The sequence below is a fragment of the Squalius cephalus genome (genome assembly GCF_949319135.1).
Source record: "Squalius cephalus genome assembly, chromosome: 2".
NCBI lineage: Eukaryota > Metazoa > Chordata > Actinopteri > Cypriniformes > Leuciscidae > Squalius > Squalius cephalus.
In genome coordinates, this window is record NC_137123.1 from 20175797 (window position 1) to 20200963 (window position 25167).

Consider the following 25167-nt stretch of genomic DNA (forward strand, 5'->3'; position numbering starts at 1 on the left):
TGATATTCAGATTGGATGCTGCAAATAAATGAACCAAACGATTTGCCTGTTAATTTGATTCCCTGCATGGGACGATGCTTGCACAGCACTTTATATTATCTTTTTTGTAGCATATATAGTTTATTAATTATGGAGTTTTCAAGTCATTATAGTGGTGATTAGTGTAAATCGATCTGTTTGGATAATAGTCACCCTCATTGAAACCCTCTTTGCTTTTGTGCCAGAGAAATATTGTTCTGACTAACAGAGTCTGAAAAACATCCGGCCCTCATTCATGAAACGCGCAGAACAATCATGTTAATCGTTCAAAAAAGCTTTCTTGTGTAAAGGGATTGCATTCAATTCAATAATGATTTGCACAGAAATTTGTTCTTGCTTGCATTTTCCTTGCATGAACAAGGCCAATTTAATTCTTTCTACTCTTTCCATCTAATGGCCTTGATATGAACCAATGAAACTCCTTATAGAAGCAATTTAATAGAAGTCCCATTGTAAATAATACTTATTATTATTATTTTAAATATGTTGCATTTTGATTGCCAGTTTTGAGATATATATTATATGTTTTGCATATTTAAAATGAGACATTTCTAAAACACTATTGTGGTAGTTGTTTTAAATAATATTAATGACAACATAATATTTGTTATAATTATTTATTAAGATATATATTCTGGGGGCCATGAAAGTTTTGTGAAAATGCTCAGAAATGCTGGCAGTGGCTTAGATTAGTCTTGTAGAGTTGTATTCCTCTGAAGGCACATCACAACCTGTACTAAAGAATGATGAGTGTTGTTTTATATATTCCTTTATGCTTTGGGGCCGGGTAGCAATGAGGTTCAAAATCCAGCAGTTATCTAAAATATACATTTTATTGATCCCCAAGGGGAAATTGGAAAATAAAATAAGCACATTTGGCTCAGAACTTACTGTTGAAACGGCAGCAGTTGAAGTGAAGAATGTACTTTCAGTGGCAACTTTATTTGGTGCACTAACCTGCTGTAGACTTTAATAACTCCATATTTTTCCTCCAGCAAAGCCTGAATTCTTGCATAATGGAAACATTTTGCCAGGACCTTCTGGTCCGTTCTGATTTCTCAGCACCAAACAAGTTTTTCCATCTCATGAAAAACTCAACACTGTATTGGATTGAAAAGTGAAAGGTCTCACTACATCTGTGGAAGCAGATAAAGGTGCTTTGTAACTTGACATTTAATGTAAAAGTCCAAATCAAATATACATCACTCATTTCACTCACTTTCATCCATGGAACACAAAAGATGCTACGCAAAATGTCATGCCACTTTTATCCGTAAAAAAAAAAAAAAAAAAGATGCCTCTAGAGGCAACAAATTAGAATATAAATGAGCAAAGATTTTCAACTAATAATGATTCAAGTTTCAGTTTGTTCCTTCACAAACAGCTTCGGTCCCCATCACTTGCATTGTGTGCCAAAAGTAATTTTTAGCTAATTATGCAAAATATCTCATTCTGTGTTCTACACAACAAACTCATACAGGTGTGCATCGGCATGAGGGTGAATACCTGATGACAGTTTTATTTTTCTGGGTAAACAATTTCTTTTGCGGTGCTTAATGTCTTCCAAAAAACATCCCATCATATTTTTTACCACCATTTAGGTTGTACTTTTGACTCAAAATAGGAAGATATACATACATACATGCTACATTTTATTAAAGAGGTTTTAAAGGTCTTGAGTATGAAGTCTACAAGACTGGCTAAGTTTTCATGTTCATAAAATAACTTATTTGACATTGTTGCAGCACCTCTCTTCCCAGTCTGTCAGTAACGCTCTGTTTAGTTCCTGTCTCTATGAAGCTCCTCCTTCTGAAAAGCACTTTGTGCTCTGATTGGTCAGCTGAACTAGTGTGTTGTGATTGGTCAACTGCTTCCAGCGTGTTTGGGAAATGTCACGCCCCTTACCATAAGCGTGAGTTTCAGCACACTACAATCAGGCCTTGCACCTTTATTTTGCGTATGCCTTGCTCGAGAATTATTTCAATGAGGAATATTGTGACGTGTTTGTTCCCGGAAGAAAACTCAAGACTACAATTAAGGCGTTTCAGGGAGTTTAGAAACAGTGCGCACTGATATAGCGAATAACTCCCTTTGGAGTGGACTTTGTGCTTTGCAACTTTGCAGACGCTAAAGAATGCTGTAAATGTTAAAAAAAAAAAAAAAAAAAAAAAGTCCAGGTATGTATTTTCCCCAGACTTCAAATATCCAGTAATCCACTTTAGCTCCTCTTCCTGTTCTTAACTGACAGGACTGGAACCCACAGTGCATTTCTGATTCTGCAAGCCCATTCACATCAACCGACGCGCTGCGTTCGAAGAAAGCCTTTGCACACTAATGTGGTTATTTAAATTTTCCAGACCTTTTTGTCAGGTTGGATTGGTCTAGACATTAATTAGGCGCTTTTACCCACAGAATATCATCCACCGTTTATCATAACTTTCTCTGGAAGTTTTTTTTTTTTTTTGGACAATGTAGGTGCCTGCAAATTTCCCCATTAAATCCTCTTCGCAACCTTTTTTTTTCTTCTGTACTGGCACGAATTTCAGAGTGAAACGGGATATTCGATAAGAGAAAATGTGGACTTCACATTGATTGGATCATCAACATGATCCAATTATCCAGTATCCAATAGTCAGAACTCAAAACATCCTTGTTACAGCTTTTATTGAATTCAAGCTCTGAAAACGACTCGTTTGGAATTTTGTCACTTTGTGACGCAATAGTGCGACAAAAGACCCGCCTCTGTAGAATCAAATCAAAACCTACTTCTGAAACCTTTCATGCAACAGGAGTCTAAATATAATGCTCAACACTTTTCACGATTAGTTAATCTCGACAGCTGTGACAGTAAAAACGCAGTAAAAGATTTCAAGAGAGTTGCATTATTTCATATGCAAAGATGTTTGCCAATCACAGCAGTGGGCGTTTACAATGAAATCTCACAGCAGACACGCCCCTTCAAATCAGGGTAGAAAATGGCCTTTTAATTCTAAATTATGACTTTTTTTAATGTAAAAATCATACTAATATTATAAGTGCACCTCAGGAAACATATAAAAAGCATTTTTTAAACTGCAGTTCATGACCCTTTTAAGAATCAAGTAAACAGTTTAATAAATACCAAAACAGGAATTTTCAACTTAGTGACTTTTGAGAAATGAAAACTACAAATCAGGCTTTCATGACAACAGCTGTAGTAAAAACAACAACTTTATTTTTGTTGATTGGTTTGGTCCCAGAAGTTCAAGCAGCTGTGTGCATTTTCAAGTTCAAACTTTTCAGTGCTGACATGCATAATGCCTTTCAGGAACTCTTGACATAGTTTAGAAGATTTTTTTTTTTTTATCTGAGAAATGTATTCACGTCTTGCACCATGTAAATGACATTCAAACAGTTTCCCTTTATCAAAGCACACACTGTTATATCTGCGGAGATGGGACCGTTAACAGGCCAGTGGACTTCATCTTGTTAATGCCACCATCCAAGACACAAACTCGAGGGAAATTGACTTTCACCAGGTGAGCGGCAAACTGCAGGAAAAAAGGAAGTAAACGTGTGATTATGTATGATTATTATTCATTTTTATGCATATCGCAGAAGTCTAATATAAAGTGACTTGCAGTGAATGCGTTTCCTAAAAAACATCAACAGGAGGATGAAATAACCTTACCGTGGTAGCATTCTTCATGATGTTGCTGAGGATCACGATGACACGGAATCTGTATCCGGCCAGGGTGCTGGTGGCGGGACACTGGAGCAGTTCTCCCTCCGGCCCAAACGTGGAGGTGTAGGGAATGTTAATGCTGCCTGGGATGTGACCGCGACTGAAGCTGCACACGGGCGGTCAAGGGTCATGCGGCTGCATTCATTTGATCAAAAATACAGTACAAACGGTAATATTGCGAAATACTATAATAATATAAAATAACTGTTTTGTAATTTTTTTTATTTAAAATTTTCAGCATCATTACTCCAGTCTTCAGTGTCACATGATCCTTCAGAAATCATTCTGATATGATGAACTTAAGTGACATAGCCACTCAAGATTGGTCACTTGTCTGTTGCCCGTCTATATAGTAAGTACATATAGTTCCTTAATATTACTCAGTACTTAAATATATAATTACAGTGTAACAAAGACACATTAAAACAAAGTGCAACTGTTTTCAGACTTTAAAATATACATTTCTTCATCAGCATTTTGTCTTTTTTTAAGAAAAAAATATTTAAGCATCCTTAAACCAAGATAAATATACTTTAGAATCAAAATGAAGAATTTATCATGAAGTATGTTTATTTTTCTTACCCTATTGCTTTTTTTGGTCAAAAAATAACATACATTTATGGACAAAACCTCACAAACAATCTTAGAAAACCTATTTGCCAATGATTTTATTTTATTTTTATCATTCATTTTATCATTTTTATCATTAGGATTAGGACACTTTATTTTGAGTCCACTTTAGACATTAACTATAAGTAACTTTGCAACTACATGTCAATTAACTCTCACTAGAGTATTAGTAGACTGGTAGGGTTAGGGTTAACATGTAGTTGCAAAGTTACTTATAGTCAGTAGAACGTCTAAAGTATTTTTTTGCAGTGTGGAGGAGGCTTTGATTTTAATCAAGAAGTTTGGTTATTGGTTAACGCCCAGTGGCTTTGAGAGTGATTGAACTGTGTCAGATTAAACATGTGAAGACCATTATAAAGTTCAGCTCTAATGTGAGCATTACGGTGTTTTCAGTGAATACCCAGAGGTACTTTGGTATACATGTGTTGTGGTAAGACATCTAAGCAGCACACAATCTCCTGTAAGCTCTTGAGCTGCTCGTTTGTAATTGTGTCAGGTGAGGTTCACTGGATTTACAGAACAAACCCTACACAGATCTATGGGCTTCGTGGAAACCGTCCAACTCCATCCGAAACCCACTGCAGCACTACGAAAGAAAGGAGACAGAGAACAAAGTGTGCAGGACAAGCTAAAAAATATGAGCTGAATAAAGTCCCTTGGGACATTGCTCTTGCGTGCACTTGTCTTGGTCATGTTTAATCAGTGTCTCAAAGAGATGAAAGATGAGATGGGGAAAGAAAAAGAGGGCAGAGTGTAATAATAACTGAATAATAACACTTCTTAGCTGCCTTCCTCCATAGATAAAGTAACAATCAGTGCTATTTGTGCTACATCTTTCAATAAAAACGAGTGGAACTTCTCAGAAACATTTAACAAGACCTTTCTCCATTTCTCAAGAGGATGAGAAAATGTTCATGCAGATTTTAAACGGGTCTTAAAACAGAAAGGGCTTTGTCTAACATTCATATCAAATATTGATATGGCCATAAAAGGTACAGAATACAAAATGAGAGAACAATGAATATCTACATCAATATACCCGCGCTGCAGCTTTTACATTCAGTTTTCCCTGAAAGCCTTGTATACATGTATTATGATTGCTCTTATCCTGCTTGTGTACGCTATCGTGTATCTACTTACAGCTGCGCTAATGGAAACGGTGACAAACCTCTTAAAACAAATTAACCACAGTAATGCTCTCCCACACATTCCACTGGGCCTTCACTACTAGCAACAGACAACAATCTGTCTTTAAGCTCTGACTTATTGGTTTCAATTAGTCTGATTTTTACATTATCTACTTAAGAGTTTAGCCAACTTCTAAATGAATCCTCTCAAACAACGAAACACAACTATGGAAACTCTGAAAGTACATTACAAATAGATTTTTTCACATCTGGAAGAAAATCTGAGTGTGCCTGGAGTTGGCCTGACAATTCTTTCTACATTTTTCAATGTCTCTAATATCGATTTTCTGATGTTTAGCTTGGGCTTTCAGGGGCCATACATAGACAGCAAAAAATCCTACTCTTTAAAGGAAAACTAGACAAAAATGCTATCTATATCTAAAATACTATTAATATCTTAAAAATAAAATCTTTGGGGTAAGATTTTATTGAAAGAAAGAAATACTTTTATTTCAAGGACGCACTAAATTGATCGGTGAGAAATTAGGAAAGAAGGATTTTAATTTCAAATAAAGGCTGTTCAATTGAACTTTCTATTATTCAAAGAATCCAGAAAAAAATGTAACATGCTTTCCACAGAAATAATAAGCAGCATATCTGTTTTCAACATTGATAATAAAAATAAATGTCACGTGACACTGAAGACTGGAGTAATGATGCTGAAAATTCAGCTTAACCATCACAGGAATAAACTACATTTGAAAAACTATTAAATTGTTATACATTACATTATATTATTGGTTTTACTGTATTTTTAAATAATTTTCTTAAAAAATAGTTTTTGCAGAGTCAAGAGTTTTGCATTTATTATTAAGACTAAAAGGATACTCTTCAAGGCTTCGGATGTCCACTGCCAGGATCTTGGGTTTCCCATTCCTGGCCCTCTTGGCAGGAGTTTTAAAGCAAGCCGGTCCACTCAGCTCACACAGGTCAATGAGGTCTTCCACAGAGATACGTGGAGACACTTCTGCTTTCAGCTCGCTCAGCTTTAGTGGCTCGCGGCTCTGAGGGTGCAAAGAAATGAGTGGTAAAACAACAGATTTTTTTGCAGCAGTGAGTGGTATTTAAAAAAAAAAATGTGTGGGTTGAAATGTTAGCCTGTGTAAGTGTTGAGCAGGAAGACTCATTGAGTATATTCAAAGAAAACACATGCATATGTTAAATTCCTGCACCCTGATGATACTGGTATCCCTCAAGGATCTGTACTCAGTCCGATACCATTCTCCATTGTATAAAATACATAGCTTTTTTTTTTTCCACTGCCATGTCGACAGAAGTCAGGGCTACTTTTCATGCCTCTATCCGTTTTCACCTATGTGATCTCATATCCCTCGGACATCTCAGCCTGAATGAATAATCAACACCTCAAGCTCAACCTGTCAAGACTGAGATGTTGAAGATGGCTTCTACCTCAGTTTCTCTCCATCTCGGTTCAAAAAACACAGCTGTAACCCTGAGGTGAAAAAAAGCCAAGATGACCAGCTCACATTCAGTGAACAGAAAGCAATCACACAGTTTTGCAACATTATGGTGCACAAGTTTTTTTCTTGGTCTCAGCTTCCTAATCAACCTTTTTTTTCAGATTGCAGAGGCTGAGATTATAGCACTTGACCCTAAACCACAAGTAAAAACGAAGCAAACTGTGTCAGTCAGATGGTCTTTTCCTGCCCAAATAGGTTATTTTTACCTTGAAGTTAAAAGTCTATAAGACTAGCTATTTTTTATTCAAGCGACAGCTCACCAGCCTACCTGTATGTGCAGCACGACCCTTCAAGGGTATCCAAAATACTGCTGCTTAATTCACAGTTAACTGTTAGAAATTCTGCCACAAGCTGATGTCAGAAATCCTCACAAGTTGCATCTTTGCTTAAGTCTACACAGGGTGCCCAAAATTGCCTGAATCTAAATCAAGACGCCCTTTTTCTGGCCTACCACTGCAGCCAATGCCCTGGTCCCCCGCTACCTTCGTTCCATTATCAAACCCTGTTTTTCCCAGCCCGTTTGGGGCAATTAGCGCTATCCAGTCTCCACATGTAAGGAGCCCACCTGTCTGGAAATATCTCCATCTGTGCCACATCCCGATCATTAACAGAGCAGCAAATGGACCAGTTGAACTCAAAAGGAGACTATTCATTCTCACATAAATATAATTTCTCCCACTCGACTAAAAAGCATAGCAATACAGCAATATCATAGCTAGCTTAACACTTTAGGTTCGGGCACATTAGATCTTTATCAGGAAGGACCAATTTAATAGGCACAATATGAGTGGATAACATTCACTGTTCCTGCATATCCTCCCTCCACCTCAACACTTAGGCCAAATTATCAAGCAAATCATCTACAGTACCAGCAGAGAGTGGGTGGATCACAAAAAGGGGTGGGCACTGTGACCAATCTAATATATGATACAATAATGATTTTATATATATATATATATATATATATATATATATATATATATAAAAATCATGTTCCTTAGCAGTATTTTTATCCTGTTTTCCATTTGAAAGATGGAAATATATTCAAACATCTGCATTCCTGTAGCTCAACTGTGTTGTGTACATTGAATGAAATGTAATTTTCTTAAGAGAAAAGCATCTGGCAATTGCAAAAAAAAAAAAAAAAAAGAAGTAAAATGAGGTAAATTAACACTCTCAAAAATAAAGGTTCTTTATTGGCATCTATGGTTCCATGATAAACCTTCAACATCCAACAACATTTCCTTTCCATTTCCATTATAGTGGGAAAAAGGCTCTTTAGATTTTAAAAATGTTCTTCACACTAATAAAATTGGTTTGGTTACACTTTATTTTAAGGCGTCATTGGTTACAGTGTAATTATATATTTAAGTACTGAGTAATATTAAGCAACTACATGTACTTACTATAGGGATATGAAAGGATTAGGATTTGGTTGAGGGTTAGTTGCATGTAATTATGCATAATTTACTGTTATTACAGTGGTAAGTACATGTAACATACTAGAGGTGGGAATCTTCAGTCACCTCACGATCCGATCCGATTCCGATTCTGGGAGTCACGATCCGATTCCAGAACGATTCTTTATCTACCCCCCCCCCCCCCCCCCCCCCCATTAATTAATTAAACTAATTAATTCATTAGTTTACATAAGTAATTAAGTAGTCTATTTTTTTTATAATTACAAATAAAATAAATAAAACATTAAAACAGTTTTATTTTAAGAATTTTAAACTAATATAACTTCAAACCATATAAATAGCAAATAATAAAGAGAAGCATAGAAACAAATGACAAAGAAACAGAAGAGTGCTTTCAGTATTTAAGATTATCTGAACATTTTCCATTCAAGAACTGTGAGTGATTTATTTTCATCATACTTTTGTTTTTTACTTTGACATCTTATTAGACTGAGATATCTTAGATATCTATTTAGCTGCATTCACGCTCGGATCTCTTTTTAAATACAAGTAGTAATGTGGTTTGTCCTCACCGTTTAATCCCTTAAGACATAACTTGCTGTGTTTACGTTCATTTTGCACAAGTATATTAAACCACTTACACGGAGTCGCACAGCCGCATGCGCGAGCAGTCAACACAAAGCGCGCATCAGCATTTGAAACTGAAAGCAGCCTTCTGTTAGCGAGGTTCATATTTTAAATATATAAGTCCACTGCATTCCAAACCACATAAACGATGACTTCGTAGAGCATTTTTAAGGAGAATATCGACGCGCGGCGGCGCGAGACAGCACACTTCAAGTGTAACATCAAACATGCGCGTCTCTCACAGCGCATCCTGTACAATGAAGCCTGTGAATGTCCTTATAATTCGTTTCAACCTTACGGAACTTTATTAAATATTATTTTACTGAAGGTACGTGTGTGGGGAATTGTTAGCAAGCAGAAGACGGGTGTTTCTAAAGCAAACTCTGCGTCATCGCACATCTGTATAAACTAAGCTCAGAATCGATTCTGAAATTCTCAGAATCGATCCAGAATCGTTGGAGAGAGAATCGCGATGCATCGATGGATCGATTTTTTCTCCCACCACTATAACATACTGTATGTAACAAGGACACTGTACAATTAACTGTTACCATTGGTTCTTTTAAGAACTGTTCGCTGAAATTCTTTTTGGGGAACCAAAAATGCATTGAGATGAAATCCCCAAAAGTGTACACGAAAGTTCATGTGAGAATCAAAGCCGTATTAGATCAGAGAAACAAATATTTGAATATATTTTAAAATGTAATTTATTCCTGTGATGGCAAAGCTTCATTTTCAGCAGCCATTCTTAAGGCCCGTTCACACCAAGGACGATAACTATAAAGATAACGATAAAGATATAATTCTAAAAATCGTTCTCCATATTAAAGAATAACAGAGTTCACACCATAACTATAACGATAAAGATATGAGGAACGATATCGTTGGGATCACTTTCAGAACGATTTTTTTCCAGCTGTCGAACGATAAAACACTGACAGCCAATCAGAATCCACTCTAATTTAAAGGTCTCGCGCATTTAAAATGGATCTGGATCATCTGGGCGCGCGCGTGCTTAGAATGAAAAGACCGTTATCGGTCGTTGGTGTGGACGCATATATAGTTATCTTTATCGTTATCGTTATCGTGCTTGGTGTGAACGGGCCTTTAGTCTAGTCTTCAGTGTCACCTTGACGATGATCTACGATCCCTCAGAAACGACTCTAATATTCTGATTGCATCGCAGGAATAAATTATATTTTAAAATATAATAAACTAGAAAAGAGTTCATTTTTAATTGTACATTTCACAACATTACCGTTTTTACTATATTTATGATCAAATAAATGCAATCTTGGTGAGCACAAGAGACTTCTTTCAAAAACATGAACTAAATGTTATTATTCCAAACATTTGGCCGGTAGTGTAAGTATAAAGTACATTTTGAAATTGATTTTGAAACTGATTGGCGACATCTTATGCTTGTAAAAAGCACCGGCAGGTGCACGGCATATACGGTCATCCCGCGCAGCCCTAATATCAATCCGTATTATCGCTGAATTCCACACTTCTAAGTGCAGGACTCTGAAACAAAGGGCAACAGCACAGGAAGGGCAGCGAGGTGGGGGGATATCTCGTAAATGTCAATGTTCAGTAGCCCATGAAATCAGTCCAATCAGTCACGGAGAACCAGCCTCCCACAGAGTGCAGCCAATTACCTATGAGGTCACCTTAGCAATAGAGGTAAGCTTGAGGAATGGAGGGCGGCTGATGTCCAATGGGTTCTGGTATTAAAGTGCATTAGATCCGCAGGGCTCGTGGCATTCTCCTCATTGCCTAAAGGAGGCCCTTGTGCTCTGGCTTCAGAAACTCTAAATGCAGGCAAGAGTCTTGACCTTTTATTATCACTGGTGACATTTCAATAGGCCATAAACTTGCCTGTTTGGATGCTCTGTGGGTTCGCAAATGGCCAAGAGAATCGAAAGCCACAGAGCTGGTCTGATAACCAAGTCAAACCGGTAAATGTTCCGTCTCAAAGCTGAAATGAGCTGGCTTTAAAAATGCAGAAATAATCAAATCCATGCAAACATTCCTCTGGGTATTTACGGTCTGAAAAGGATTACCAGTGCAAATCTGAAAACAGGCGTGTGTTTGAAAGGCTTAACATCTACATGACAGGCGCTGTCAAAAAATTGATGCTATCTTTTATCAAAAATGATAAAGGATGGAGATCTGGCATAAATTCAGTGGTGCGACGATGCCCTGTGATGCCTGAGAGGCATTTAACCATCCAGCATCTGGCTGCACTGGAGCAGGTGATGTGCTGAGGCTGCCGCACATCAGAGAGTCTCAAAACAAAGTCTGGAATCCAAATAAAAAGACAGATCCAAGACTTAAGAAATGAGAGCATGGTCTGCTCGCTCTCCCCTCCTGCCCAATGAGAGCTCAGCATGGCAGCGGCGAGGCCACATACAGTAAGTGGCACCAGTCCATCTAATCAAAGCTGTTGGATTATACTACAAAACATTATTTTGCACGCAAAACAATCAGCTCACATGCATTGCACGGCCATTACATTTCTGTTGATAAACGATTATCTTGTGAGGGACCCCATTCCTAAAATATAAAGGAAGCTATATATTTTCATGTACAGTATTCAGACCCATATACTGTACTGTGTGTGATAGAAAGCATAATATTATAAAACAGAATTATTAGTTTTGTAGTCATTGCATGTATATTTGTTATTTTAAATATTAGTATGTAGTTTTTTCTACCCAATATTAGAAAATTAAATTTTAAATTCAGTTAAAATATATTTGCATGGTGCTTTGCATAATGAATCAGTTGTACAAAAAAAATAGTGCCGTATAATTAGTAAAAAAGTTAAAGGCATTAATGGCGAGGGAAAACTGTCTTTAGGGTCCTGTTTAAACCTGGTATTAAGATGCGTTTTGTTCGACTGGATCACAAGTGGACAACACTAGATACAGGAGTTAACGGTGTCTGAAACATTTTGAGCTTGTCCACTTTCAACCACTTCTAGTGGTAGTCAAAAACACATTCGACCAGATTGCTTTCGTAGTGTAAACGCTCATGTGATCGAATGCGTTTGACCGCCTACTCTTAGCATACTGACTTAATGCGTAAACATTACGAATGCGTAAACATTTAACGACCCAAGTTTGGTTTGAAGACGAAAAACATACCAAGCACAATGTTCTCTCACCATTCCTGATTTCTAACACACGTTCACAGAGTTCGGTTGGTCTTGCGGCTCTCAGAGCAGAAACGAAAGCTAATGCTTGCGTTCATATGTAAATTGTGTGAGCTTATGTTGTCCATTAGATCAAAAGATCTGAAAAAACCCATACATTTACCCACCCATAGACCCTCCCTTCATAGAAATCAGGACAGAAGTGGTATTTAGTTATATATTCAGTTAAATATTGAGTTTATTTTTGTTACTTATTTGCTTTTGCAGAGCTGGAAGATAGATCATTACAGATATCAGGTTCCTTAATGTCATGAAACACAATGATAGTGAAACACCCACATACTAAAGGACAGAATTAAGATCACACGACTAACTCAAAAGCCCAACAACAATGCAATCTGCATCATTTATCCGAACCCAAGCGGACCATAAGGTAAATACTGTGTCATAAAGACTATAGAGTACACTGCAATGATATTTGAGAATAAAATACAGGTCCACTGACTTCGAGATATTTGGCCGTACCAATGACCTCGGTTTACTGAGAAGTCATTTGAACTGTCATTCCAACAGTCGATTATTAACAGGTGAACACAAAGGCCATGTACACAGCTTAAAAGGAATGTTTTTAAGAGGATTACCCACAGTTCTTAGGCTCTTTGTTTTAGAGTGGCATGTGACTGAGAACCTTGTTATTGAGTTATTGAGTAAACTAGCTTATTCATGTAACAAGCCATGAACTGCCTTTAAAAGCAGCTAGTAGAGTCAGACTAAATGAGGGGGATTCTTCACAAAATGGATTGACATTACTGTGCGTTTAATGGCTGAGACTTTCATGAGCAACTGTTTGAACTGGTTGAAGAAGTTTAAGGACTAAATCTCAGAAATGAGCCTCATACAGCCTCAGGATTCTCCTGTAAATCTAGACAGGTCTTATAATGCATTATAATTACAATTTCTCTACACTTACATAAACATATCAGTCCAGTTCAGACAACATTACATTCTAATTGTACAGATTATGACACTTTTATGTTTAAATTAAATGTTAAGTGTAGAAAAGAGCAAAATATTTGATTGAATTTGAGTTTCCATCTTGCACCAAATGATGCACATCATCTGGGAAATTCTAATTCAATCACCGAAATGTATTGCCTTTTTACGCAACACATTTCAAATCAAATCTAGGCAGTGTTATGCATCCATATCAGGTATGAACGTTTGATTATACATTATTGCAGTCAGTCACCATCACAATAAAAGGCATGTTGTGGTTATTACTGTTCATCATGACAGCAATTTCAGAGCGACACCATCTACAACTACTTAGTGTTGCTCAAAAACGCATTCAGCCATGCACACATGATGTTTCTCATAATCAGCTGAAGGCACTGGTATCATCAACTCTATTGCACACACGCGCGCACTGACAGAAGGTTTGGCTGCAAGTTCCGACTTGTTGGAGTCAGGCTTTAGTGACGGCGCCTGTCAGATGGCCGACAAAAGAGAGAGAGAGAGAGAGAGAGAGAGAGAGAGAGAGAGAGAGAGAGAGAGAGAGAGAGAGAGAGAGAGAGAGAGAGAGACTCAGCAGACACACCATGCTCTAATGACCAGGAGATGACAATCAACAGCAGACAATCTAACCGCACCATTTACCACCCAAGAGAAAACCAGTCATACTGCACAGAGAAAACGCATGGCAAGGTATGCATTAATACTAGCCCAAACAGAAATGAAATTAACATTGGGAACTCAAATGGCCTTATATGACCCAGGAAAATTCGTCTGTAGTTAAGAGACTAGTTAAGCAGCTTGGTTTAATTTCATAACTTCCACTGAGAATAGATTCTATTCAAACCTTCTTGGTTCAAAGCTACTAACTTTTGTTTACCAGTCCAAATCACACTTGAGATGCTTTCTAGCTGGTTATTGCCAATTGTTGTTAACTGCTTATGTAAGAATGCATTTGCTAAGATGGTTAAATGTAAATGTATGTGTGAGTGCGTAGGCATGAGAGACCATGAGCTTTTATCAGCCTTTCACAGATACAGATACAGCTAGATATCACTGAAGCAGCGCATTTCCAGACATCAGGCTGTGTTCAGTCAGAGAATAGAGAGATTAGGTCAACAGATGAGGGTTTGTGAAGCGCAGCACTGCCTTGAGCCAACCGCTGATGAATCGCAAACAGAGAGCCAGACGCAAAGAGGTAAGAGGTTAGATAGACACTCTCAGTGTGACTCGAAATACATCTCACATCCTCATGACACACCACCAGTCACATCGGTGCTAAGAAATGCAATTTAATGCAATTTAATGATTTCACGACATCCTGTAAAAGACAAATATGATAAATCCATAGAACGTTTGAAAAGTAACTGACACTACTGGAACTTCAAACGGGACGGGTTCTGTGGTCAGATGAAAAAAGAAAAAAAAAGAGCTTTTTGGCAGCAAACACTCAACATGGGTTTGGTGCACACAGGGATAAAAATTGGATTCGATCAAATACCAACAGATAAAAAAAATCTAAACCTGACAGGCTCTGCTAGAAATCTTATAATGGGCCGTGGTTGGATCTTCCAACAGGACAGTGATCCAAAAACAAACATCAAAATCAAAACAAAAATGAGTCACTGAGCACAAAACCAAGCATCTGCAATGGCCATCCCAGTCCCCAGACCTGAACCCTATAGATGATGAGTGGGCTGAACTGAAGAGAAGAAGCGCCAACATGGATCTGGGAATCTGAAGGATCTGGAGAGATTCTGTATGGAGGAATGGTCTCTGATCTCTTGTCAGGTGTTCTCCAAACTCATCAGGCATTATAGGAGAAGACTGTTATCTTGACAAAAGGAGGTTGCAAAAAGTATTTAATAAAAGGGGGCAAATAATTGTTCCCAATGTGTTTTGGAGAAAAACATTTATTTTCCCCCCTACTTTCAATTATTTTACTTCAACAAAAGGTTAGATTTTTGCATTTTAAAAAAAATACAATATCAAAAGGATAAACAATGCAGATTTATCTTTTATAGCCATCTTTGATCATATTTACCAAGGGGGCAAATAATTCTGAACAGCACTGTATTGCATATTACGGTTAATTAGTAAAATTATTAATACTGTTATTGTATACTATACATATTGATTCTCAACAACAAACAGTAGCCGAATGTGTTTAAACTAGCTTATGATAAGAATATGAAAAGTCTTCGTAGTACCTTTGTTCTTCGGTATATGTCAACCAGGAGATTTTCATAATACGACAGGAAGAGTAACGAGCAAAATCAGAAGGTCAGGTCATCATAAAGGTTGGATGAGAGCAGAGAATGAGATATTTATGGGTAAGGGTTGAAGTATTGCATGCATTAAGACTTACTTTCACAAATGAATGGTGGCATGAGAGGAAACTGAGGTCAACTGATGCCTATTACCTACATGTGAGAGTTTCCAGCAGAACAGAAAGCCAGAACAAATGTAGCTGAAATTTCTGCATTAACATGATGGAAATGATAACTGAACTGAGATCGTAATTCTGAACTCCAACTTTGCTACCTGTTCAACAACACTTGGAGGATGTGATTTATTGGTGAATTATGCATTTCTATGAACTATTCAAACAAAGTCCAAAATATAATTCACATGAAACTTAAAATTCTGTCATCATTTACTCACACTCATATCGTTCTAAACCTGAATGACCTGAATTTAAATTCTGGGGTGAAATTCAGAGTATAGGTTGATTTTTTTGATGAAACAAAATTTAAGTACCCAAACTTTCTCAGGCAATAATGATAGCCACCAGAATATTTTATGTAATTAGTTTGCAAATATTCTATACTTGTGTTTTTCAGATAACTTATGAACAGGCATACACATCTGAAATAAAACCTCTAAAAGTTATTTTTTTAAGGTACACTATGTAACTTTGGCCCTAAACAAAACTTTTTTCATGCATTTTGCAGAAGAATATCGTTTTGGTTGTGTTTCGGATCTGCGTGACTGTCAGATGAATATGGTCCTTTCTCATAACTCATAACCAACAAAGAGATTATCCTACTACTCATAAAACATTCACTACTAGGCTTAAGAGATATAGCCAGTTTAGATGGAATGGATCACAAGCTGATTAATTGAAGACGTCACTGTATCTATACCCATTAATAGACATGGTACTTCCTTGAAAATAAATTCCAGCACAGCGCTACAACAACCAAAAAGAGTCAAAAAGACTCTTCACAATATATAATGCTCAATGAACTCTATCAGAGCTACATATTGCAATTATCTGTTCAACAAAATACCTTACCTATTACTCACCTGTTGTAGACTGGGTAAATCCAGCCGGATTTGATTTCGCCCTGCAGCTCAGACTGGAAACCTGTACATTCTTCTATCCTGCTTCCGTTACAAATTTGCGGGGACCAATCACAAACAGGCTTATCCACCTAGCGCGCTATTGGTGGGTTTAATCCAATCCAATTCCTTTTAACCTCTCGACGATGCTCAATGGCTTCTTTAGTTTAGCAAACAAATCGCTCGAGTGGGTGTAAATACCACTCACTTTCACGGTTTTTTTTTTGCACAACCTGCAAAAATCGCTCGATGCCATCGCTGCTCCTGCAAACCGCTGATCAATGCTCCAAACCAACACGTTTGTTGACACGTTTCCTGCCTGGAGTTTTTGCAGCAAAGTTCGTCACCCGGATCTTTGGTCTGATTGGTTGAAGGACTATCCAATTGCGTACAGAGTCATTTGAACTATGCCGTTGATCACGCCTCTTGTGCAGTAGAAAATACAGAGCAGACTCCCCAGACTAATGCTCAATCTTAAAAGATTGAGCTTGGTCTGGTGATAGCCGGACTACACCTGCTGAGTAATAAAAACGGCATCATCTGCTTTTACAACATTTCAAATCCCTCAGTTCTCGCCATCTCTGAAAAGCCAAGCCAATGTTGATTCTTGTTTTATTACTAGCTCTGTCGCGTTCTCTTTTTGCCAGCAGACTCTCCTCTGTTCTGCGTTTTTTTTAAGGTTCGAGATCTAGCTGCTCCATCTCAACCTTTCAAACTCGTTGTGAGAACTAACCTCTGCCACTCACACACCAAGCACGCATCAAAGTAGCCGGAGCAACCTTTCTCTATTTACGGATATGATGAGACACACACGAGCTAATGTGACACATGTTCGCAATTTTCCTCCGAAAACCATCCCGTCAGGTCAAAAATATAAACATTTATAATAGGCTTACCATAGTGAATCAGGGTAAGACAAAAACACATTTTGGAAGAAGGACTGATGATGTACTGACTCATTACTTACATTTTGTTAATTTAAAAAAAAAAAAAAAAAAAAAGTAACTAAAAATTGTATGTAACTAAAATGTAACTAAAAATTTAGTGTAAAGCTACACTAAATACATAGTGTAGCTTTAAGGTCTTCCAGTTTACCTCAGCTATAGGCAGGCACTGGAGTGTTAATAGCGGGCTAAAGCATCTCATTAGGAAATAGATAGTGGGCGGCTGAAATCATCAGTGGATAAACCAACCACTCTTCTGACTTCAAACCTTCATGGATCATTTGATCAGCAGTGAGTAATTGGCTCCATCCTTCGTACGCTCTGACTTTACCTTTCGGCACAAAGCAATCTTTTAAAAGTCCAAAAGGGCAAAAGGAACGCGGCAAGATGTCGAAGGTGATTACTGTAATAAAGGTCACTCTGTTGTTTAGGAGTTTTACCTTTGTATCTTCAACAGCAACTACTCTTGTGACAGTAATGCAACAGAGAAAGAGAGTTTCTAAGTTAGTTGTTGACCTTTCACCACTATAAACCACCCTTTATTCACCAAAATGAAGGAAAAACAGTTTGGTTACAGTAGAGCTGCATGATTCTGGGGGAATTCAGAATTAGGATTTTTTGAATTCAAACCAAGATCACGATTCTCCCACGATTCTGAACAGACAACTAAACAAAATAACATGTAATTTATAAGAGGTGTAGTCTATTTAAAACGTTTAATGAATCTATATTAATTATTTTTTTTTAAATGGTTTGAATGAATGATTCAACGACTCACATAAGTACAAGTTGAGTACAAGGGTGAATCAGCATTTTTTGAACAAATAATTCAATGCCAAATACATTTTTTTTTTAACAGTACCAGGTGGCGTAACGATTTAATCGATAAAATCATTATTTGAAGCGCCATGTTACTTTCAAAAGTTGATTCACTCTATTTTTAGCACTTCCATAAACATCAGTGTTTATATCCAAACTATACACTTTTATCCCAGTTCTTCTATGATAATATGAATATTTGTAACACAGACATATTGATACTGTGTGGTTGAAAAGACCAAGTTTTTAAAGCTGTTTCATACCTATACATGACAACTACTCCCTGTGGCTCAGCGGCAGAGCCGTCGCAGATGCTCCGGTGTGATTTTGTCAAAGTTATAATAGACAGGCGAATCGTTGTCATGTCAGGAATGAGATTGCATGAGTGTTTGAATCGAGAGCGCGATCTTTAATGATTAATCGTGCAGCTCTAGGTTACAGTAAATAATCTTCTGAAATGAATTCAACATCTGACTGTTATATATATCAAACCTTCTTTCTGAGAAGACTGACTATGGAGCTGAGGCACTTAGAGGTCAGAGGTCAACTCAGGACACTTACCAGGTCTGTTTTGGTCAGGTCCTGATATTCCGAAGAGTAAAAGGAAGGTGTTTTCCCGAAGCTGTTGTTGTCACTGGCAGTTTTGTTTGGCTGGGCATGTTGACGGTAGGTGGCACTTTTAGGAGACCAGCAGAAAAGGTTGATGGATTCCCGGACACAGCGTTCAATGTCGATCTCTGAATGCAAGACGGGAAAGAGAGAAGCTTTAGGATGGCGATCCTAAATAAAATGATTTCATAATGTTCATAATTTCAACGCAAGTCCTAAGCTGATGAATACTTGCAGTTGTGGGCGAGTTAAATATAAGAGCGTTAAGAAGAACAGCAACTTTATGCTCATTTGGCAAAGCCACAGGAGAATCACAGACTGTCTAACTTCTGCCTAATTAAACTTGGATGACCTTGGAGTTTCCCTCCAAATGATCCAGCGACTTTGACTTCTTGCCAATGCTTCATTCAGTCACAAAGAAATTTAGTGAAGACATCAACACTTCATTCACACTCTCACAGTAACAGATGAAGGGGAGATTCAACTGCTTCCTTCAAATGCAAAGCGAACTCTCTTGAGCCATGAGCCTTAAACCGGAGATTAGAGTAAAAGGGATTCACATGGATATAAACAAATCAGGAATCCTTTTCTCGCTATCTCACTCACTTTCTATCCTGTTAGCGAAAGAAGTATCCCTAAAGAAATGGTTTAGCATGCTTGGTCTACTATTCAAATCAAGCCGAGTGTGACAGCTTCATTTTATTTAAGAGGATATGATCTGAATACTGGATTATAAACACTGGACTTTCTCTGAGGGGCTAAGATTACTGTCCTCTACAGTAGTATAGAGGCAAGACAGACTGAGCGAGAGTGAAAGAGGAGCTGTGCTAGAAGTTGCTGCTAGCATTTTAAGGCATCATTGTAATGCAACAGACGTGACAGCTCTAAAAGGTAGGGAGCATCGCATATATCAGTTGCAGAGAAGACAGACAATCTCATAATGCAATACACTGCGACAAACACAGTGAACAAAATCCAGAAATTGGAGATTATAAAAAGGTATATTTCCTAATGATTTTCTATAGGTCTTTTTAATTAAAAAATGTATTTCTTAAAATCCTTAAGCCATGAATCAAACTAACAAGCTCTGGGATGAGTCACAACTTTACAAACTTCATTTTAAAGCGAGAAAAGACCATGATACCAAGATTTTTTTGTGACTTACTACATTTACAGATTATAGATTTTATATTCCATTCTGAACCTATAGAGCATAATGCTTTTGAAAGAAGTCTCTTATGCTCACAAAGGCTTTATTTATTTAATAAAAAAATCCTCTAAAACCTTGTGAAATATTATTACGATTTAAAATAACTCTTTTAAATTGTAATTTAAAATGGAAAATGTAATTTATTCCTGTGATGCAAAGCTGAATATTCAGCATCATTACTCCAGTCTTCAGTATCACATGATCCTTCAGAAGTCATTCAATGATGATTTGATGCTCAAGAAACATATATTATTATTACCAATGTTGAAAACAGTTGTGCTGCTTCATATTTTTGTGGAGACCAGGATTCTTTGATGAATAGAACATTCAAAACAACAGCATTTATTTGGAATAGAAATCTTTTATAAATGTTACACATTGCCATCGCATCTCAGCACTCGCGTTTGTCTTAAAATTTGTACACATTCTCAGGTTAAAAAAATGACAATGCAAAAAAAAAATGTTTTAAATGAATTTTCAAGTCTGGAACTTGACTACTTCATGCTACTGAAATTAAGTCAGTAGCATGCAGTGTTTCAAATCAGTCACCTATGATAAGGCTCGTTCCAGTTAAGATGGCAAGCGAGGCTTTGGAACAGAGAGAGAGAAAGGAGGAGGATGAATGCAAACAGCATGAGAGATGAGGCACCAATCAGTCAGTGCATTAGAGACTTGACAGATGATCCGCCTTTCCTCCAACCATCACCTCCCTGTGCCTCCTTCCACTGACCCAAATCTAGACGCAGAGATGAGGAATGACATATGGATCGGGAGGTTCGAGACATTCACACATCAGAAATATGGTGCCTTGTCACCTCTGCCGTAACTCTTACATACAATCCCCCCAATCGCTGAGAACAGTGCATGCACTAGGGGTCCTTGACATCCCACATGTTTGCCCCACATACAATCCAGACTCCATAAGAACTGATTCTCGAATCCCAACCCAACACAGTGGCACTGGGGAATGAGTAAAGACATTCAGTCACAATGCATGAATGTTGCATGAAACACCACCGCCTTCCAGCACAGAATTCCCACTGCAGTCAAGACAAATACCATGCATTTGAAAGACAGGTCTGGCTATGCATTCCACATTTCATCTTTATAAACACAGCTTTCGTCACAGTATTAGATGCAGACATTATTCAGACACTGATATTGACTTTCACATGGCATGAAATAGACATGCCTGAAGGAGTCATCTGGATTCAGTAGTACAGTTGGATAAGAACTAAATTACACACTACTAAATTCTCCTGACTTCATCCACTATGAATGAAGGAGTGAAATCAGCCTCTACAGGATGTGGAACAGACATTATTATTATGCTTGTAATGACAATAACGCTAGTAACTACAATATTTTGGTGTAAACAAATGGTTATCATGGTCATTTTTTGGGCACCTAAGGAATAACTGAAGTGAATCCTTTTCACTTTAAACTAGTGGCCAGATTTTTTATTATGAAATATATCAGCACTGAGCCATGGCTAAATCTGCTTGGTTCAATTAACAGGAAATTTACACTTAAAAATGACAAAATAAAAATATAAATTAAACTACTGTTCAAAAGTTTGGGGTAAAATAAGATTTTTGATAGAGATGCACCGGTATGAAATTTTTGTCCGATACTGATAACCGATAAATCTTTATATTTGAAAGCAGATAACTGATATATTGGCTGATCAATCTAAATCCAAATTTTTATATAATTTTTGAGAGCCTGATTACAAAAACAAAAGTCTCACCATTAAATTGATCACACAATTATAGTGTTCTCATTATAATTTTCTGTAACCTACATGACAGACTTGCGCTGCACATGTTGCACTGTATTTTCCTTTTTGAAGTGATTCCAATCATATTTCCAGCAATTCAAAAGCATTATGGCGAACAGTGCATATCTGAAGTGTCTCAGCTGAAGGACATAATCCATCATTTATCAGCTTTAATATATCAGCCCAATTTTCTTATCGGGCCGATAACGATAACATCAAAAATGAACATACAGTATATCGGCCCATACCGATATGGTGGCCAATATATCGTGCATCTCTTTTTATTTGCAATTATTTTATAAAAATACAGTAAAAACAGTAATATTTTGAAATATTATCACAATTTAAAATAACAGTTTTCTATTTTAATATCGTTTAAAATGCTATTTATTCCTGCGATGCAAAGCTGAATTTTCAGTGTCACATGATCAATCAGAAATCATTCTAATATGATGATTTGGCATATTTTTTTCAAGACTCTTTGATGACCTGAATGTTTAAAAGAACAGAATTTATTTTAAATAAAAATCTTTTGTAAAATTATAAATGTTTTTACATCATGCTCAGGTATATGCTTAGTAAATATCTTACTGACCCAAAACTTTTGAAAGCTAGAGAAAAAAAATATATAAAATGTTTGTTCAAAGATACAGTAATTCGATTTTTTGGATGATATTATGTCATAAACAGCAATGTCTCATTTGCTATCATTAAATAGTATCACATCAATATCATATATCAACAGTACCACCCTCCTTAATTGGCATCAATATCAGTACAATCCTTTAAAAATGTATATCTGTCAGGCACTTCCACTAAACTCCACCCGGAGCTTCACGGCTTCTATTGACAGAACGGATTAATGTTAGTCTGGGCCATTTAACACCTATCAGCTCGTGAATACATTTCATCACTACCATCATTTTCCAGCTCACAGTTTCCAAAACGCATAAGAGTGGAAAGAAAAAATGGCCTTGATAAAGGTGATAGCGGTTAGCTATCATCTTTATGAGGCAATAAAAAAGACTGAGGAGAAAAATTCACCTCCACAACCTTTCTCCAACGAAATCTTTTGTGATTTAAAACTGAAAAGGATGTCTGCAGTTGTGGCCAAAACAAAAACACGCTGTCATGTATACAAAACCAGTCTCCACGGTTTAATTAGTAACCTGCGTGAGAGAATAAAAATGAAAAAAATGTTAAAACATGTTATTAACAAGTTGAGACGTTTGTGTACGGGAGGCAGGAATTACAAGCCACAGATTCACCAACTCTATATTTAGCGCTAACAAGTGTGTAAAGTAAACACAGTCATGTAGCAACAAGTGGGTCAAACAAACACGTTAGGACAGAGGAATGTGATGATGGTGCTTAAAGTCTCAATGGAAAAATGTCTTTGGATGCTATGGGAATGGGAGTAGGGCATGGGCAGAAATTAATAATGCGCTTTAAAGTTCTAAGGTTCTTGTTTTTATGGTAAATTGCTGTATTTGTTATGTGCCCTCATAATCTTTAAAGGAGAACTCCGGTCAATTTTAACATTGAGCTCATTTTTTTGTAAATTTGGAGTGCTGTCAATACAGAGAACAACGACAAAAATCGGTGTTGCCTACACCGTGTTATCCTCTTTTTAAAATTTGCACCCTGTTGACTTCAATGGGGCAAGTTTTAAACCTGCTTTTAGCCTCTTAACATCCTTGATGTGTCATTACAAGTGCACAGCCATGTGAGTGATTCCTTCAGAGTGAACGCGGTGAATCTGACTGCAGTAGATATGAATAAAAATGATAATAATTCAGCCAGCGCACATACCTGTATTTACATCCTGTTTTCGGTCGAAGTCCACAGTAATCGATTGTCGAGTTCTCCACTGTTGCTTAGCTACCTATGATCATGCGTGTGAACTCGACAATCGACTACTGTGGACTTCGACCGAAAACAGGATGTAAATACAGGTATGTGCGCTGGCTGAATTATTATCATTTTTATTCATATCTTTCACATCTACTGCAGTCAGATTCACCCGTGTTCACTCTAAAGGAATCACTCACATTGGCTGTGCACTTGTAATGACACATCAAGGATGTTAAGAGGCTAAAAGCAGGTTTAAAACTTGCCCCATTGAAGTCAACAGGGTGCAAATTTTAAAAAGAGGATAACACGGTGTAGGCAACACCGATTTTTGCCATTGTTCTCTGTACTGACAGCACTCCAAATTTACAAAAAAATGAGCTCAATGTTAAAATTGACCGGAGTTCTCCTTTAATCAAAATAATTTCCCCTCATCAGAGAAGAGATAATGCGTTTACTGGCGAGAGGGCGGGATCAACCTGTCAATCACATGAGATCCACCAATAGAAAACCAAAACCATCCAGGCAATTCCCCATGGACAAAATCAAGCCCTTCCCTACTTTTTTTTTTCTTGTTTGAGAAGCCATTTCCATCAGATATGTGTCACAATAGGGAAGAAACGTAGAGATCGACCAATATTGAGCTTTTATAACTGATACGATACTGATTTCACATGTTTATATGCTCGATAACCGATATACATAGCCAATATACATTATTTCTGTTTATTACAGTTATAACAGCACTGAATTGAACACAACTTTTTTTCTATACTGTAATCTCACTTTCTCCTTGCATACGCAACAAAACACACTTCTACATCAATAAATAAAGGAGTCTGAAAGAGTGCAAAGAATAAAGTGCACTGTCACAAAAAAAAAAAAAAAAAAAAGCTTTGACCAGGTAAACAAACCGATAACAGGTATAGGATGTAAAAATAATTCTATCAAATTTTTAAAAAACATAAAACATTCTAAACAGCCAATAACATGAAAAAAAAAAAAAAAAAAACATTCCTAATTTTATTTATAATAACAGCAGAGAAAGTAAAAGTAAAAGCAATATCCGATTTGTGAATGAATCATTCTTTTGAGTCGGATGTTGTCAATCGGATGTTGTGAATCAGTTGACTAAACTGGTCAGGGCTGCGTTTCCCAAAATCATCGTAAACCTAAGTTGATCGTAGAACAATTGCCACCAATGGTCTCTACGATCAAGCTTGCGATGCTTTTGGGAAACTCAAAAAAAAAAGACTCAAAGTTTCAATCACAGTGGTTAACAATAACAATTATTAATGTATAGCATCTTTGTAGCCTAATGGTTATAGAGTC

The 25167-nt window shown here is 37.0% G+C and overlaps 1 protein-coding gene across 2 annotated transcripts in view; it reads right to left on the reverse strand.

The window, feature by feature from the left end:
* Positions 1-2780: 2780 nt before the first annotated feature.
* Positions 2781-25167, reverse strand: part of tbck (TBC1 domain containing kinase) — a 60905-nt gene continuing 38518 nt past the window's right edge. Inside the window, exons 23-26 of one of the 2 annotated variants that reach the window (XM_079864726.1) lie at positions 18947-19122; positions 6409-6584; positions 3710-3869; positions 2781-3569 (exon numbers count right to left, since the gene is read on the reverse strand). In XM_079864726.1, the coding sequence (XP_079720852.1) occupies positions 3459-3569; positions 3710-3869; positions 6409-6584; positions 18947-19122 (623 nt within the window). In that variant the 3' untranslated portion in view covers positions 2781-3458. The remainder of the gene's footprint in view (positions 3570-3709; positions 3870-6408; positions 6585-18946; positions 19123-25167) is intronic. The other variant, XM_079864727.1, reaches the window with a different exon arrangement.